Consider the following 15040-nt stretch of genomic DNA (forward strand, 5'->3'; position numbering starts at 1 on the left):
AACACGATATAGTTATCCTTGATAAATCAAACTTGATTATTCCATGGTCCTTGTATTATGATATAAGGTCACTCAGGTGTTTGAGGATTGACTATTACAGATCTCGTGATTCAAGATCTGTAAATAGAACTTTTGATCAAACAATGTTAATACTCCGATCTGTGTGTATTGATAATTATCATGAATCAAGTTATTTGTGCAGCTGTTACTTTGAAGACTGCAAACTTTTTCTTTTTTATATTCCGATATTTGTGATTTTTCTTGCACAGTTGATTCTCTGTGATCCAAACAAGCAGTTTATTTCAATAGACATCAGACTTGTTGTAAAAATCGAACAAATTGTCTAGTTGCTTCTCCTCGTTAATGTACTGCATTTCATATAAAGAGTTTTATAATGACCCGATCCTCCACATGTATTATTCCCGCTTAGCCATTGCGCTCATCCAACAGTGTTGGGTCGGACAAACTTTCTAGTTGCTTCTCCTTGTAGAGCAAGTGTATTACATACCATATAAAATATTTTATAATGACCCGAACCTCCATCGGTATTGTCCCCACTTAAACACCGCACTCATCCGGTAATGTGTTGTTTTAAATGGGCACCGATGTGGTCACTTCTACAGTAGTTCCCCGAGAGGTCACCCATCCCTGGATTATTCCCGCCATAGCACACTTAACTGAAGAACTTTTTGCCAACTCTGGAGTCAACTGTGCTGAAAAGGCTTCAATGTTAGAAAAGGATAAACCATTACCTATATTCCATTCGGAGAACCCTATATGGCAAACCGAGGTATTACGATACCACCACCTTAAATTGGAGCCATACTTGGCTCCGGAATCTATACAAACAACCATATTTCAGCGTAGGGTTTTCAACGGGTACCGCTGCGGTCATCCAACAACAGTTTCCCGGGAGGTCACCATCCCCGGATTACTCTCGCCCGAGCACACTTAACTGCAGAGCTTTCTGCCAACTTTGGAGCCAATTGTGCTGGAAAAAAAACTTCGGTGTTGGGAAAGGACAAACCATCACCTATATTCCAATTTAACGAACCTTACTTGCCGAATTAGGGTATTACAAGTCTAAATTTTTGTAGGTGCAGGATTTATTTGAACATGTCTGTAAGGAAAAATATCCACTGACAAAATTTTAAATGCAGCCGATGAATCATAAATATAAGAGAAATTGAGAAATATAAGCCTATTTGAAACTCGGTTTACAAATATAGGTCTGTTTATTTTTTCTTCAACTTTTCAAATATAGGTTTGTTTACACTTTTTCATCCATCTTGGTTAAGTCCCATTATACTTTTACTTATTTTCCTTTACTCATTGCCACGTTGACCCACTTTTCACCATTTTCAGGTTCGTTACATCATTTCCTAAAAGGGTTCATCATTTACAAGTTAAGGGTTTAGGGTTCAGGGTCCAGGTTTTTTAATTCAGGGTTCATCATTCGCAAGTTTTTGGGTTTAGGGTTCCCAAGTTATAGGGTTCAGGATTTTAGTTGGTAGGAAATCGATTTTGTACAAAGGAGATGTGGTTTAGGGGTAAATAAGACTTTTTAATAAGTGAAATAACTTCCACCTTGCACATTTGTTTGCAAAAAAAAGTGGGACCAAGTCAAAACAGGTCTATATACGAAAAGTTCAAAAAAACACGGGTCTATATTCGAAAACGTAGAAAAAATAACGGGTATATATTTCCAAATTGCCCTAAATATAATTAACAATAAAGTTGTCACTTAAGGTGTTGACAATTGTATCTTTCTGGTGAGATATACATATGGACACACTCCTTTCATTATCATCAAGTTTACAATTTAAATTATTTTCAATAAATTTGGATTTTCTTTTCTTGTATCTTATGTTACGTCCAAAGTTAACCATTTGATGTTTAACTTTTGCCTTTTTATTGAATGCCAAGTTGTACGCTGGGGAATAAATTCTCTAGTATGTTAGATTACATGCCTATTTGTCTTACCAGGAGTATATAAAATGACCATGTTTGGTGGAGAAGTCTTCTCCACTAGATGTTAATGTTTTTAATTTCTTTCCACAATCCTTGTGGTTTTGGAGAGTCTCTAAACATCATCCATTTCACCTTCTATTTTTCTTTGAACGACTCTTGGAACTTCCACATCCATTTTGCTAGCGACACTTGGTTATTGTTTTGGACTTCTTAACACCACTTCCCCATACTCTTTAGGTCTTCACAACCTTTCCAAGAAACCTAGTTTATTTTCCTTATTTCTCTAGTAAATCTCAAAAAAAAATAATCTCTCATCAATTTAGTTAAAGTTGTCCTTCCCACTGAATCTGGCGTATAATAGATAATGAGAGAAGCGAAAACATGTCTAGTCATTAGTATTCTACCCGCATTTGATAGAAGTTACTTTCTCGAAGGTGCAATTCTCTTTTGGAATTTGTTTGTTTTTTTTGGAACCTCAAAGAGATCTACTACCTACAAGCCCAGATATATATGAAGAGAAAGGAAGCCTCCCACCCCGATATTACAATTTTCGAACTCAGGTCGTTCATATAATCACCCAACAACTTTGCGGGTGTACCACAATGATATCTGCTCTTTTGGAATTTATTTATGTTTATGTATTCCCATATGACAATTGAATAATGTGCAATTGGCATCCAAAGATGATTAAGAAGCGAAGTTTCCCCTCAACAACCCAATATTTCTGATAAATCTTTAATTTGTCTGTGACCACCTATGCTATACCGCAGATTAACATGCTAATTTTCCTTTAACCACCGACGGACAACCGGCCGTTTTGCCTGTGACCACCTATGCTAAGAGCTTCTCCAATGGAGCGTGTGTGAGGAAAAAAGTCTTCATACACGTAGGATACATATCCAAAATCTTTAAAATCATTCTCCAATCCTAACCTCTATAACCAATATGTAGATGACATGTCCTCTTGCTCAACCTCTTGTTCTAGAGGTTCACATAGAGGATATCTATCCATCCTTTTTTTTGTAGATAATAATTTAATTTAATTAATAACTATTTTAATTAGAGATCAAAACTAAAAAAATAGTTTTTTCTTCTTCTTTTCACGAGATACCAAGAAAAAGTGTTACAAAATCGAAATCAAAGTCATACAAATACGAACAAGTACTTTGGATTTGGATCAATCATATTTGATCAACAAGCGTGCTCATAAAAATCATATTTGATCAATCTTACATTATTACAGGTGCTGATCTGTATATTTTTTTTATTATCTCAGAATCATTCAATCAAAAAAGTAATTTGCCCCGGGGTTCCGCTTCAGGCCATATACTCTTTTATTTGCTCAAGTACCAACCATTACAGAGATAAGCTCTCCCTCCTCTCCAAAATACTCGAGCTACAACACCTTCAATTCTCTAAAATTGTTTTGTTTACCTAAACCCATTCCCGATCACCATCAGTTGTCCAATTCACATCCAAACACCATCAGCTCCTCCCCTTTCATGAGTTTAATTGAACAAAACTATATGACCAGCCTAGCAACTGTTAGCATTTTCTCGAACAGTTTGGGACTAATCTTCGGTACTTCTTATTCTGTGGATATGTAATCAAACTCTAAAATATAGGTTGGTTATATCTCAATTATCTCATCTTAGACAACAACCAGATGATATATAATCTAATTGTTTATCGAATTGAATCGTCAACTATGAAACATGATACTCAGAGGAATTGGGTTTCCCCCGACAGAAATTGGGTAAAATTTTATTTTTCCACTAATAAAAGAAAATTAAAATTAAAATAAAAATCTTATTCGGTTTGAAAATAAAAGACAACTAGGCAAAATGTTGTAAAATGTAGGGGTTGGAGATGAAATTTTTGTTTTTCATATTATATTTGGAAAAATTGGTTGTTACATTGGATTTTTTCCCAGATTGCCACATGCGAAGGTGACTGCAAGATCATTGCAGAAGCTCTAAATACCGCAAATCAACATGCTAATTTTCCTGTGACCACCACCGATGGACAACGGCCGTTAAGTTAACAGTGTGACACTGTCAGTGTCGGGTGCTCGCTGAACTCATGGTTCAACGTCCCATTTTTAAGAGTCAATCGGTGTGACTGGATTGGACTCTACGGTTTGACCGGTTTTGGACTCTTTTTTAGTAGCCCAACAACGCAGTATATGTAGGCGTCGCGTTAAAAATACACATTTCACTTCTTTTTTTTTTAATTTTTAGTTTTCAAAATCCTAAAAAATTCAGTAATGGCGGAACCAGCTAAAGATTTCGAAACCCTAGATGTTGATATGGATGAAGTAGAAGAAGAAGCTAAACAAGACATCCAATCTTCTGACTCGTCCGACTCCGATTCTGATTCTGATGAAGATGCTGCTGCTGATGATGAGCAACAACTTCAAACCCTAGAGAAAGAATTGGCGGAAAACCCTTCCAGTTACGACGCTCATGTTCAAGTGAGTCTAATTTAAGTGCGACTAAGTAAGTTATTGATGTATTCTTTGGTTGGATTGTTTTTTCACGTTTTTTTTTTGGATTGTATGTTTCAGTACATTAAATCTCTGAGAAAATTTGGTGATATTGAGAAGATGCGGAAAGCGAGGGAAGATATGAATGCGCTTTTTCCTTTAACTCCTTCTATGTGGAGTGAATGGGCAAAGGATGAAGCCTCATTAACAACTGGGTATGTTTCGGTTTTCTTTTGATTATTAGTGTTGGTGTTAAATCATTTTTAGTATGCTGTTTGATTTTTTGCTGTTCATTTTCAATACATTGTCTTAAATACAGTGACTATGTAAGTTTGCAGAAAGTGTAGCTTGATTTGTGTTTGTTTGATTTGTAATTACTTAGTTGGATCAATTTGAACTAAAGGAAATGTAGAAGTAGTTTTAACGCAAGTCAAATGAAGGAGGTTTAAAGGAGTGACACTAGTTCTGATAGAGTGATGTTTCTTTCTAGTTTTGCTGATGTTAATTTTTTATATTTCGTGATGATTGATTTTTTTTTTTCTGTTATATTTTGTAGAAGCGAGGCCTATGATGCCATCGTGAAGCTTTATGAGCGAGGGGTGAATGAGTATTTGGTAAGTTTCTGTTGTCTTTTGATTGTTAGAGGTTAGAGTTCGTAGCAAATAATTTAAATGTAGATTACTTAATCGAGGACATGAAATATCATGCTAGTATATATAAATCTGTTACCGGTGCTGGAACTGATTGTTTAGCAACAAGTTGCTTTTACATTAGCAGCAGTTTTGAATTAATTATTTCCCACAACTGAAAACTGAATTCAAGATGAAAAAGTAAAGAGAGGTGAAAAGAGTACGAACTTTGCTGTTTGTAAGAGTCCTTGAATTTGGAGACACATTTTCTGTTTCTGTTTCAGTTTCAAGTAAGTTTGGTTAAGGTTGTTAATGACGTCAAGCCCTTAATAAATTGGAAACTTTGGTGTGAATGTACTTTGAGTTAAGGTCGTATGTTTGAGTTTATTCTGAAAGTACTTTGTTATTTTCTTGGGCAGTCTGTGTCTCTTTGGTGTGACTATCTAAAATATGTGGAAGAGCATGATCCAGCAGTCCAAGACTTCTCACCAGAAGGTCTCTCAAAGATGAGAAACCTATATGAGCGTGCCCTTACTGCTGCTGGATTACATGTCACGGAAGGCAAGAAAATCTGGGAAGCTTATAGAGAGTTCGAGAATAATTTGATCACTGCCCATCATGAGGAAAACACCGAGGTTAGATTTCTTTAAACAGAATGCTTAACATATATGTTGTATATACGGGGGTTGGATGGTTGTTTTCTCCCCTATACCATGGAGATTTTATTCTATGCACTTGTTTTTTACGTTTAAGTTTCTTGCCTCGCATGCTGTTCGGCAATTTACAGAATTTCAAGATGTACTGTTTTATTGGATTTTGGAAAAATAATGGCTTTTGACGAAACTGCCTTAAGCTTACAGTTATGGCTTTATTTAATTCCTTGCATTTGGATCTCAGACTGGCTCTGAACTTTAGATTCCAGTCACCGTGTCTGTTTCTTTTTGCACTGCGAAAAAGGGCGGGAAACAATGTTGGTCAAGCAGCATGTTTTTTTGTTATTAAGGATTCACGTATTAAGGCTTTAATGTTTTGTTTCTAAAGTTTTTATAGCATGCTACTACTTTGTTGCTTTCCATTACTTTTGTTTCTTATAATATTCTGAAAGTAGTGTCTTATTGTATCTTATTTACCCTGCAGCGTCAAGAGGAGCAGGAACGACATATTCGTAGTTTATACCGGCGTCAATTGTCTATCCCACATGCCGACTCAGAGTCCACACTTGTAGCATACACGAATTGGGAGTCTTTACAGCAACAGAAAACAAGTAATTCTGCCGAATTGGAGGCTATTCCTTCTGTTGTTGCTTCCGCATACAAAAAATCCATGGAGATTTATAAAGCACGTGTCTATCATGAGGAGAAAATTTCCAAGCAGGACATGTCAGAGACAGATAAGGTGAAAAACTACATGGTATGGTAGATGTCCACGAATATTCGTGCAATTTCTTTACATGTTTTCAGAACAAGGAACTTACTTACTAGCAATCAGGGGAAAAAGATAAAAGACAAGAAGTGCCTTAGGTAGTTTGTTAATAAGCTTTTTAATTTTGAGTTATTGTGGCATCGCAGACGTACTTGAAATTTGAACAGTCTTCTGGGGATCCATCTCGTGTGCAAATACTCTATGAACGTGCTGTCACAGACTTTCCTTTATCAAGTGATCTCTGGCTGGATTATACTTGCTATTTGGAGCAAACCTTGAAGGTTTTACACTTGATCTTGTATAAGCTATGTTCCAGTATAATAATCTTATACTCTCTCTCTAAACTTTTTTTTCTTTTTGTAATTTGCTAATGCATGTCAGGTTCCCAAAATAGTTATAGGTGCTTATTCCAGAGCCACGAGGAACTGTCCGTGGATTGGAAAACTATGGGTTCAGTACTTACTGTCTTTGGAACGCAGTCATGCTTCGGAGTTGGAGTTAGCTACTGTATGCAACTTCTTTCTTAGTAACTTTTACTACGGTTCAGCACCTTACTGTCTTTCAAGCATTCAGTTTAGCAAGGCATATGAAGTTCTCAAAGTTGCCAAGTGTAATCACCTAATGTACTGCCAGTTAGATATTCTATCTTGGATTTTTTCTTTAGAAGCTGGGTTGCACTTTCGTTATTCCGCATGCATTTTATTTTCTATTTTCAGCTGCTGTATGTTCTAACTTAATTGATTCCTTCTCTTGTCAGGTCTATGAGCAGTCGCTGCTTTGTTCCTTTTCAAGCTTTGAGGAGGTAACTTAGTTTTGTCGAATTTGATACTCTGATGATGTTTATTTAGTTTTTGCCTTTCTGTCTTTTGTTTGGACTTTGGTCTCAGTGGCTCACTTTTAAACGAAGAAACATATTTTATGTACAAAATGATACTGAAAACGTGTGTAGACTCTAGATGAATTTCCGACCTTGTTTTAGTAGAACTAAACAAAGTTGGAGTTTTATGTGCCATAGTTTTATACTATTGGATCTAGCTAGATATGACTCAAGAGACCACATCTGAAAATTCTTTACTAAAGAAAGGTGTGTTTCTGATGTTAAAGGGAATTATGAGGCTAGTCAACTCGTTCAAACAGATTCAGATTGTGAAATAAGTTTTCATGGCAAGAGCAGTTGTATTTGTTTCTACTAGTTACTCCTGGTACATCAATTGGAAAATATGCCAGAAACTCGCCTATTGATATCTCAAACCAATATATCTGTTTTCACATCCTCGTATTAGGATCCAAATTTTATCTTATACTTTCCGAAATAGGCTAGTTTTTTACCTTGTAGTTCTCAAGTGGCTAGACCTTGTTTGTGTACAGTGAAATAAGTTTCCATGGCAAGAGCAGTTGTATTTGTTTCTACTAGTTACTCTCCTGGTACATCAATTGGAAAGTACGCCAGAAACTCGCCTATTGATATCTCAAACCAGTATATTTGTTTTCACATCCTCGTATTAGGATTCAAACTTTGAAATATGCTAGTTTTACCTTGTGGTTCTCAAGTGTTCCATGGCAAGAGCAGTTGTATTTGTTTCTACTAGTTACTCTTCTGGTATATCAATTGGAAAGTACGCCAGAAACTCGCCTATTGATATCTCAAACCAGTATATTTGTTTTCACATCCTCATATTAGGATCCAATCTTTATCTTATACTTCCTGAAATATGCTAGTTTTACCTTGTGGTTCTCAAGTGGCTATACCTTGTTGTTCATGATTTCGTCACCGTAAAGGTGCAGGTAAAATAGTTGCCCATCTATGTATCATTGGTGTGTCTGATTTGGAGAAACTGTGAAGCCAAATGCTTCATCTAGTTATAATCTCCCTCGATGTATATATTACTCGATTTGATTACTTTTAGGTGATATACTGGATAAAAGAGAGCCAAATAATTTCTTGAAATTTGTATCTTTATGTTTCTGGGAATGTAATAAAAGCCCTTTTAAGAAACTCTCTTCAGAAAACAGAATTTTGAAAATCATTCTTTTGATCTAAATACTAACGAGTGACAACTTTTCTTTTCAGTATTTGGAGCTGTTCCTTACAAGAATAGATGGCTTGAGAAGAAGGTTTTCATTGAGTGGTTCAGCAGAGGATAGCTTGGGTTTTTCTGTGATAAGAGAGACATTTCAGGTTTATCACTTTGCTCACTTCCCTATAATTTTACCTCACCCTTTTGTTTTCTTCAAAGATATCTGACTTTCTCATGCATAGTGCACATGGTAGGGTACTTCTACTATGGGTTACTAGCTTCCCGCAGTTTTAGGTTTTGAATGTTCTTCATGCCTCACAAATGGAAATGTAGATTTAACGCCATATTTTCTGTGGAACACGTGTGTAGAAGTACTCGACATACTATTATTGTGTTACTTTGTGTTGTTAATGCATGTTTGGCTGCTGCTAGGTGGCTTTGGCCATTGAGCACCTATAAAGATTAGTCTTGACTAGTCACACACTAGTATATAAAGATAAACAGATAGATAGTCTAGAATTTGGTATACTGCAGCTTGCAGGAGCCTTACACTAAGTTTGGTTTTTCAAATCATGTGTTTGTGTTGTTAAATATTACTCAATGTAGTGTTAATAAATAGTGTTTCGCATGCCATCTTGCATTCTTGCTACGAAATTGGCACGTCGGCTTTGCTATGAGACCTGCTTTAAGTTGCTCATTTAACACTTGTATTTTTCTATAGAGGGCTGCGGATTACCTGTCCCCAAATCTAAAGAACACAAATGGTCTATTGCATATGTATGCTTACTGGGCTCGTTTGGAATGGGAACTAGGAAAAGATCTGGCTGCAGCTCGTGGAGTCTGGGAGAGCTTGCTTAAGATCAGGTTTTTTCCTGCGTTAGTTTTATGTAGTGGCAAAATTATATACATTTTGATGCTTACCTTGATATGCTAATTTTATGCTTATGAAGTCAGGAAAGAAGAGTGGTTATCACACCTTTCAGAATTTCCCAGTGTTTCTATCTCTAAATACGTATATATTTTGTTTTTGCACAGTGGTTCGATGTTGGAAGCCTGGGAAGGTTATGTTAAGATGGAAATTGAAACAGGTCACATAGATGCAGCTAGATCCATTTATAAAAGATGCTATAGCAAAAGGTTCATGGGAACCGGTTCAGAAGTACGTACCTATCTTATATTTTAGAGGTTACGCTTGGTTAAACAGTGACTTTATATTTATATTTTGAGGTTACGCCTGGTTATTTAAAATTTATGTCTAGGGAAAATTAGAATGTATGCATCTATTATAGTAGTGTTTACAAGCATTATAAATATAGTAGTGTTTCCAAAGCAAACCCCATACAGGAATTGCGTACAGTCTGTACTTATTAGGTTTGTCTCTAGTGTGCTGGATATGCAAACTAACAACAAAGTAGCAATAGGTTCGTCATTTCTTTTAGCACTACGTAGTTGTCCATGTAAATGTTTTTCTTTTTCCCATTCAAATAGGATTGTGGTGAGATGTAGACATTACTGCATGCATCAGTGTTCTAGTATTTCTGCAGGAGTCAAATTGGTGGTGGTGATATATTCATCCAGACTATAATGTCATTACGCTGTGATTCAGTGTCATTCGTCAGTGGTTTCATTGCTAAATTCCAGTACTATATTTTGGATTACATGATATATTCCTTCTCTAAAACACAGAATCATTCAGGATATATGCCATTCTTGGCTGCGCTTTGAAAGGGAATTTGGGACTCTAGATGATTGTGATCATGCCGTGAAGAAGGTATGATTGCTTCTGGATGACAACTTGATTTCTTTGCTTTTCCTTATTCAATGATGAAATAGCATCGTTCTAGTAAATGGGCATTTTTAATCTGTACCCTGACAAGGTGTTCATGTCCGCGAACCTAAGATACCCTGGCATTTACAGAACAACTTTGCACATACCACGTGACAGATATAACTGAATGTCCGATCTCTCTGCTTTAATACCTTGTAGTTTGGGTTTTGAAAGAGATTCCATGCCCATGTTTTTTGAAACTAACGAATGATTTATATTTTATTCTGTACCCTGACATGGTCCAAGTCCTACAATTTCTTGAACACACCATGTCCATGTCCATATCCATATTCGATTCTTTCCAACATAACTTTCTCTTCGAAATTCAACTAAGTGAGCTGCTTTACTTTTAATGGTTTTTGTGTGAAGATATTGCGTCATTTTATATTTCTAAGAAGGATGAATTGCCAAATTAGCTATTTGTTTCCTCTTAGGTTACACCACGTCTAGAGGAGCTTCAGTTATACAAACAGCAGCAGGAGGCGAGGCTGGTTGCTGAGTCGGTACCTAGGGGAGATGATAATCCTGCTAAAAAACCTTCTCAGAAGAGAAAAACAGGTATCAGACAAACGGATGAGCAGCCTACACCGAAGCGGCAGAAGGGCGCGGCTGAAAACCCAGTGCAGGCAACTGAAACAGAAACAGAAAAGGCTGTGGTTTCAACCGTTTCCCAAAATACTTTAGATCAACAAACTAAATCGTCTTCTAACAAAGAGTTGTACAAAGACCAGTGTACAGCATTTTTGTCTAACCTCCACCTCCAGGCAAGCTACCCAATATCTCTTGTTGCCACGCTTTATGATTTATCGACACTAAGATCAGATTGTTGATGATACTTGACGATCGTGCACAGGTTAAGGATGAACACTTGCATAGTTTCTTCGACGATGTTGGTGGTGTAAGTGCTATTCGTGTACTGAAGGACAAGTACACTGGTAAATCAAGGGTAACTCTCTTTCTAGCTCTCACCCTCTTTTGTTATAAGCTTTTTTGATGCAACTATGATTGAGTGATGCATGTATCCATATTTTGATTATGTAGGGATTAGCTTATGTGGATTTCACCAAGGCCGAGTATCTTTCAAAAGCTCTAGCAAAGAACAAGAAACTCCTGCTTGGAAAGAAAGTCAGCATTGTACGCTCTAATCCTCAACGCAACAAGAACAAGGAATCCTCAGAAAAAAACAGGAGGGAGCCTGGTAACTTTTCTTGCACCGTGTAGGGACTTAAGATTGGATCCTTCATTTTCTGTACTTCATTTCCAATAAATGAAGTAAAGCTTTACTAGTCAAGAATAGCATCTCTTTTTTGTTTTTCAAATATATCTCAAGCTGTTTCCTATTCTTGGATTAACATCTTGAAGTTCTCACATAATGTGGTGGAGCTGTGGAATTCAAACTTCATATTTTCTTTCACTGCAATATTAGAATACTGGTGTAGCATAAGTTTTTCCAGCAGATAGAGCTATTTCACACTCTGTTTAATATATGCCTGCCCCCTCTTTTACAGGTGATAATAAAACAAGAACAGCGGCTACCGAAAGTACTGGTACATTGGAGGACCCGAAAATCTCCACCGAACATTCTAAAGAGTCTGGTGCGCCTCTTCCAGCATCAGCCGCTGCTGTTGATAGCAAGCAAGGAGATCGTCATGAACTAAAGGGAAAGAACACATTTGCAGTGCCAAGAAATCTTGCCAGACCCCTTGGATGGACCAAGCCTGTAACTAAGAAAGAAGAAGAAAATGACGAAGTCCCTAAATCTAATGATGAATTCAGGAAAATGCTACTCAAGAAGTGATGAAGTCGTATTGTATGCATCTCAAACGGAACTGATTTTGGTAGTTATAAAACCAAGCTTGAACAGAACTTGGTTCAGGTTTGCTTTAGTTTGTGAGGGGTCAAGCATTGGTTAGCTTTGATAGATGGAGGTGTATGTTATTTTTTAATTTTTTCTGTAAACATCTTTTTGTGCAGTTTTATTTTTTTTATGATCCAAAAAGATTAACCCACTAACAAGCTAAAAGCAGTTGTTCTGGAGCGAAACCCTCTTACATAGTTGAGAACCTTCATCCTATCCATACTTGGACTTTTAAAAATAAAACTAGGTGGAGTAGCAATGAAAAAGGTTGCATCTGTATTGGTTTTCTTTGCCAATGCATATGCTGCCTCGTGGGCTCCTTGATAAAACTGTACATCCAAATCCAAAAATGTTCCCGGGGTTTGGATTTTGATGTGAATTTCAAATAGCATGTTCTTTATCAGTTTAAATATTGTTAACTTAAGAGAATTAGAGCTGCCTTTACTGGCTTACTTTTAGTAATGATTTGTCACTGTTGATGAAAATAAGTCAACCAGGGACTCATGCCAGCAAGTGGGATTCTCCAAAGGCTTGAGTTCAGGTAAGTAATAAGTGTCATCTTGTTCCATGAGATGGGACTCATTTGTCTTCACCTGTGCATTAAATAGAGATTAAATACCATGTGTGGAGCACTTGCCCTTTCTAATGTTGCAGAGTTCCTGCTATAATCTTTATAAAAAAAGATTGAGCTCACACATGGCACTGCTTCTGCAGACAGCATGGGAGTGAATAGAAGAAAAAAACTGTATTGTACCATTATTTGTAAAAACCTGAGGTTGCAAGTGTAATCCATTAGACATACTCCAGTGACTAGTGTCAATAAGATTGAGCAGCTAAATTACAAAATATGGATGAGTCCCAATACCTGTATCCATTACAATGTTATAGATGATTTTTTAGATCAAGTATCTTCTGAGATTGACATGACAGTGTGATCACTGATCATCTATGTCACTGTGTGCACTTGAAAAGACCCTTTAAATTTGTTGTTGATTGCATTTTTATATTAGTCACATAGGAAGAGTTGGTAGATAATTAGATACCATTGTACCAACTTACCTTCCTCCTCCCAGTCCTCCTCTTGTCTCTGTTATTACAAAATTACAAGAAAAGTAAATAATAAAGTAGTCTAGTCCCTCCCATTATACAAGTTGTAAGTTAGCCTCACTTTTGTTGGTTTCTTCCTTTTGCTGCAAAAGCTTGCAACACCCTCAAGTTCAAAAGTACTTCCCTAAAACAGCTAAGTGTCTGTATCTCACAAATTTCTATGTCTTGTTTTCATCTTCTTTTTGAATCTCTACAAACCAAAATATCAATATTATGAGATCACTAGGCCCCCCATCAACAGGCCCCTCCACTCCACCCTCTAGCTATAGGTAAACCTGATTATCTCTTAACTGTCAATCATGTCTTATCTTAAACCTGATCTCCTCTACCTAATTAATCATCTATCTTTTCTTAATAAATGAAGGGAATTGTATTGGAAGTAGAGGACATGTCTCCATAGACATAGACCAGAAGCAAAAAAATAAAATAAAATCATTTTATAGAGACCCCTCACCCCTCCATTCCTCTCTAAACTCTTCTCTTTTGGTCTCCAAACAAAAAACAAAACAAAGAAAATGAATATTTCTAGTGATCAAGAAGGAGATGATCATCATCATAATCAGATCCCAATCTCAAACCCAATCCCAATAACTAGCAAATATACTGTGGTCGTACATGGAAATCATCATCATCACCACCACCGTCCTCAAAATCAAATCATCCCTTCTTCTTCTTCTGGTTATGGAAAGAAACTAGTGGTGGTCAAGTACATAGAGTGTTTAAAGAATCATGCAGCAAGTATGGGTGGATCTGTTATAGATGGGTGTTGTGAGTTCATGTCAGGTGGTAAAGAAGGAACAATTGAAGCTCTGAAATGTTCAGCTTGTAATTGCCATAGAAACTTTCACAGGAAATGCATTCTTGAAGAAGAAGATGAAGAAGAAGATGTTGATCATCATATTGAATCATCAAGTCAATATCAACAACATACTCATCTTGTCAACAAGATGAGAAAAACTAGCTTGTTAACACCACACCAGGTGTTGGGATCATTAGATCAGTCCTTGTATCCAACACCAGCAGTACCTATAATGAAGCAGCAGCCTTGTACTCCTTCTTCAGATCAGCAATTATCATCTCACAGCAGTAAGATGATGATGCTGTCTCACTCCTCTCTATTTCACTCTAACAGTGGAGGTTCTTCTCTTCCTGCTGCTTCATCAGATTCTGATGAGATCAAAACAGTATCACAACCACCACCACCACCACCACCATCACTAGCAGCTCCAGGACAAGTAGTTGCAGTGAAAAAGAGGTTTAGATCTAAATTCACTCAAGAACAGAAAGACAAGATGTTGAGCTTTGCTGAGAAAGTAGGTTGGAGTTTTCAAAAGGAAGAGGAAGCTAATGTTCTACAGATCTGTCAAGAAATTGGTATCAAGAAAAGGGTTCTCAGGGTATGGATGCACAATAACAAGCATAACTTTGCCACCAAAAAGATCATCTCTAATTCTAATTCCAATTCCATCACCACTAATTGAATTGAAATATTGAATCATGATCAACTCTTTAGCTCACTGTGGTGTGTGTCCTTCCTTTTTAGTCCCTCTTAATGTTTTAAGCTTTTAAGGATGTAGGTAACTAAGTAAGATTATTAGTACTTGATTAGTTAAAAATGCATGTCTATATCTCTGATTCTCCATTATTATGATGATGATCATTGTCTAAATTAAGAAAACTCTTTAATCAATTATTATTATGATGTTAATTGCATTTGGTTAA

At 36.6% G+C, this 15040-nt stretch overlaps 2 protein-coding genes across 2 annotated transcripts; both read left to right on the plus strand.

Moving 5' to 3' along the window:
* Window positions 1-4192: 4192 nt before the first annotated feature.
* Window positions 4193-12352, plus strand: LOC113284375 (squamous cell carcinoma antigen recognized by T-cells 3-like). The gene is made up of 16 exons (XM_026533817.1): window positions 4193-4444; window positions 4538-4671; window positions 5013-5070; window positions 5505-5720; window positions 6223-6495; window positions 6654-6788; window positions 6889-7014; window positions 7265-7309; window positions 8579-8686; window positions 9247-9389; window positions 9561-9684; window positions 10222-10296; window positions 10788-11117; window positions 11207-11299; window positions 11395-11551; window positions 11862-12352. Exons 1-16 carry the CDS (start codon window positions 4238-4240, stop codon window positions 12149-12151), a joined length of 2514 nt encoding a protein of 837 aa, XP_026389602.1. The 5' UTR covers window positions 4193-4237; the 3' UTR covers window positions 12152-12352.
* A 1354-nt stretch (window positions 12353-13706) lies between these two features.
* On the plus strand, window positions 13707-15040 carry LOC113284376 (zinc-finger homeodomain protein 6-like). Its single transcript, XM_026533818.1, has one exon. It carries the CDS (start codon window positions 13834-13836, stop codon window positions 14797-14799), a length of 966 nt encoding a protein of 321 aa, XP_026389603.1. The 5' UTR covers window positions 13707-13833; the 3' UTR covers window positions 14800-15040.

Source organism: Papaver somniferum, chromosome 5 (assembly GCF_003573695.1).
Source record: "Papaver somniferum cultivar HN1 chromosome 5, ASM357369v1, whole genome shotgun sequence".
NCBI classification, from domain to species: Eukaryota; Viridiplantae; Streptophyta; class Magnoliopsida; order Ranunculales; family Papaveraceae; genus Papaver; species Papaver somniferum.

Excerpts from the sequence above, each read along its gene's own strand:
- LOC113284375 (XM_026533817.1), top strand. The coding sequence starts at position 4,238 with ATGGCGGAACCAGCTAAAGATTTCGAAACCCTAGATGTTGATATGGAT. Across the intron at positions 9,685-10,221 it reads TCATGGGAACCGGTTCAGAA|GATATATGCCATTCTTGGCT; the intron begins GTACGTACCTAT and ends AGAATCATTCAG. Across the intron at positions 11,118-11,206 it reads TGTCTAACCTCCACCTCCAG|GTTAAGGATGAACACTTGCA; the intron begins GCAAGCTACCCA and ends GATCGTGCACAG.
- LOC113284376 (XM_026533818.1), top strand. The coding sequence starts at position 13,834 with ATGAATATTTCTAGTGATCAAGAAGGAGATGATCATCATCATAATCAG.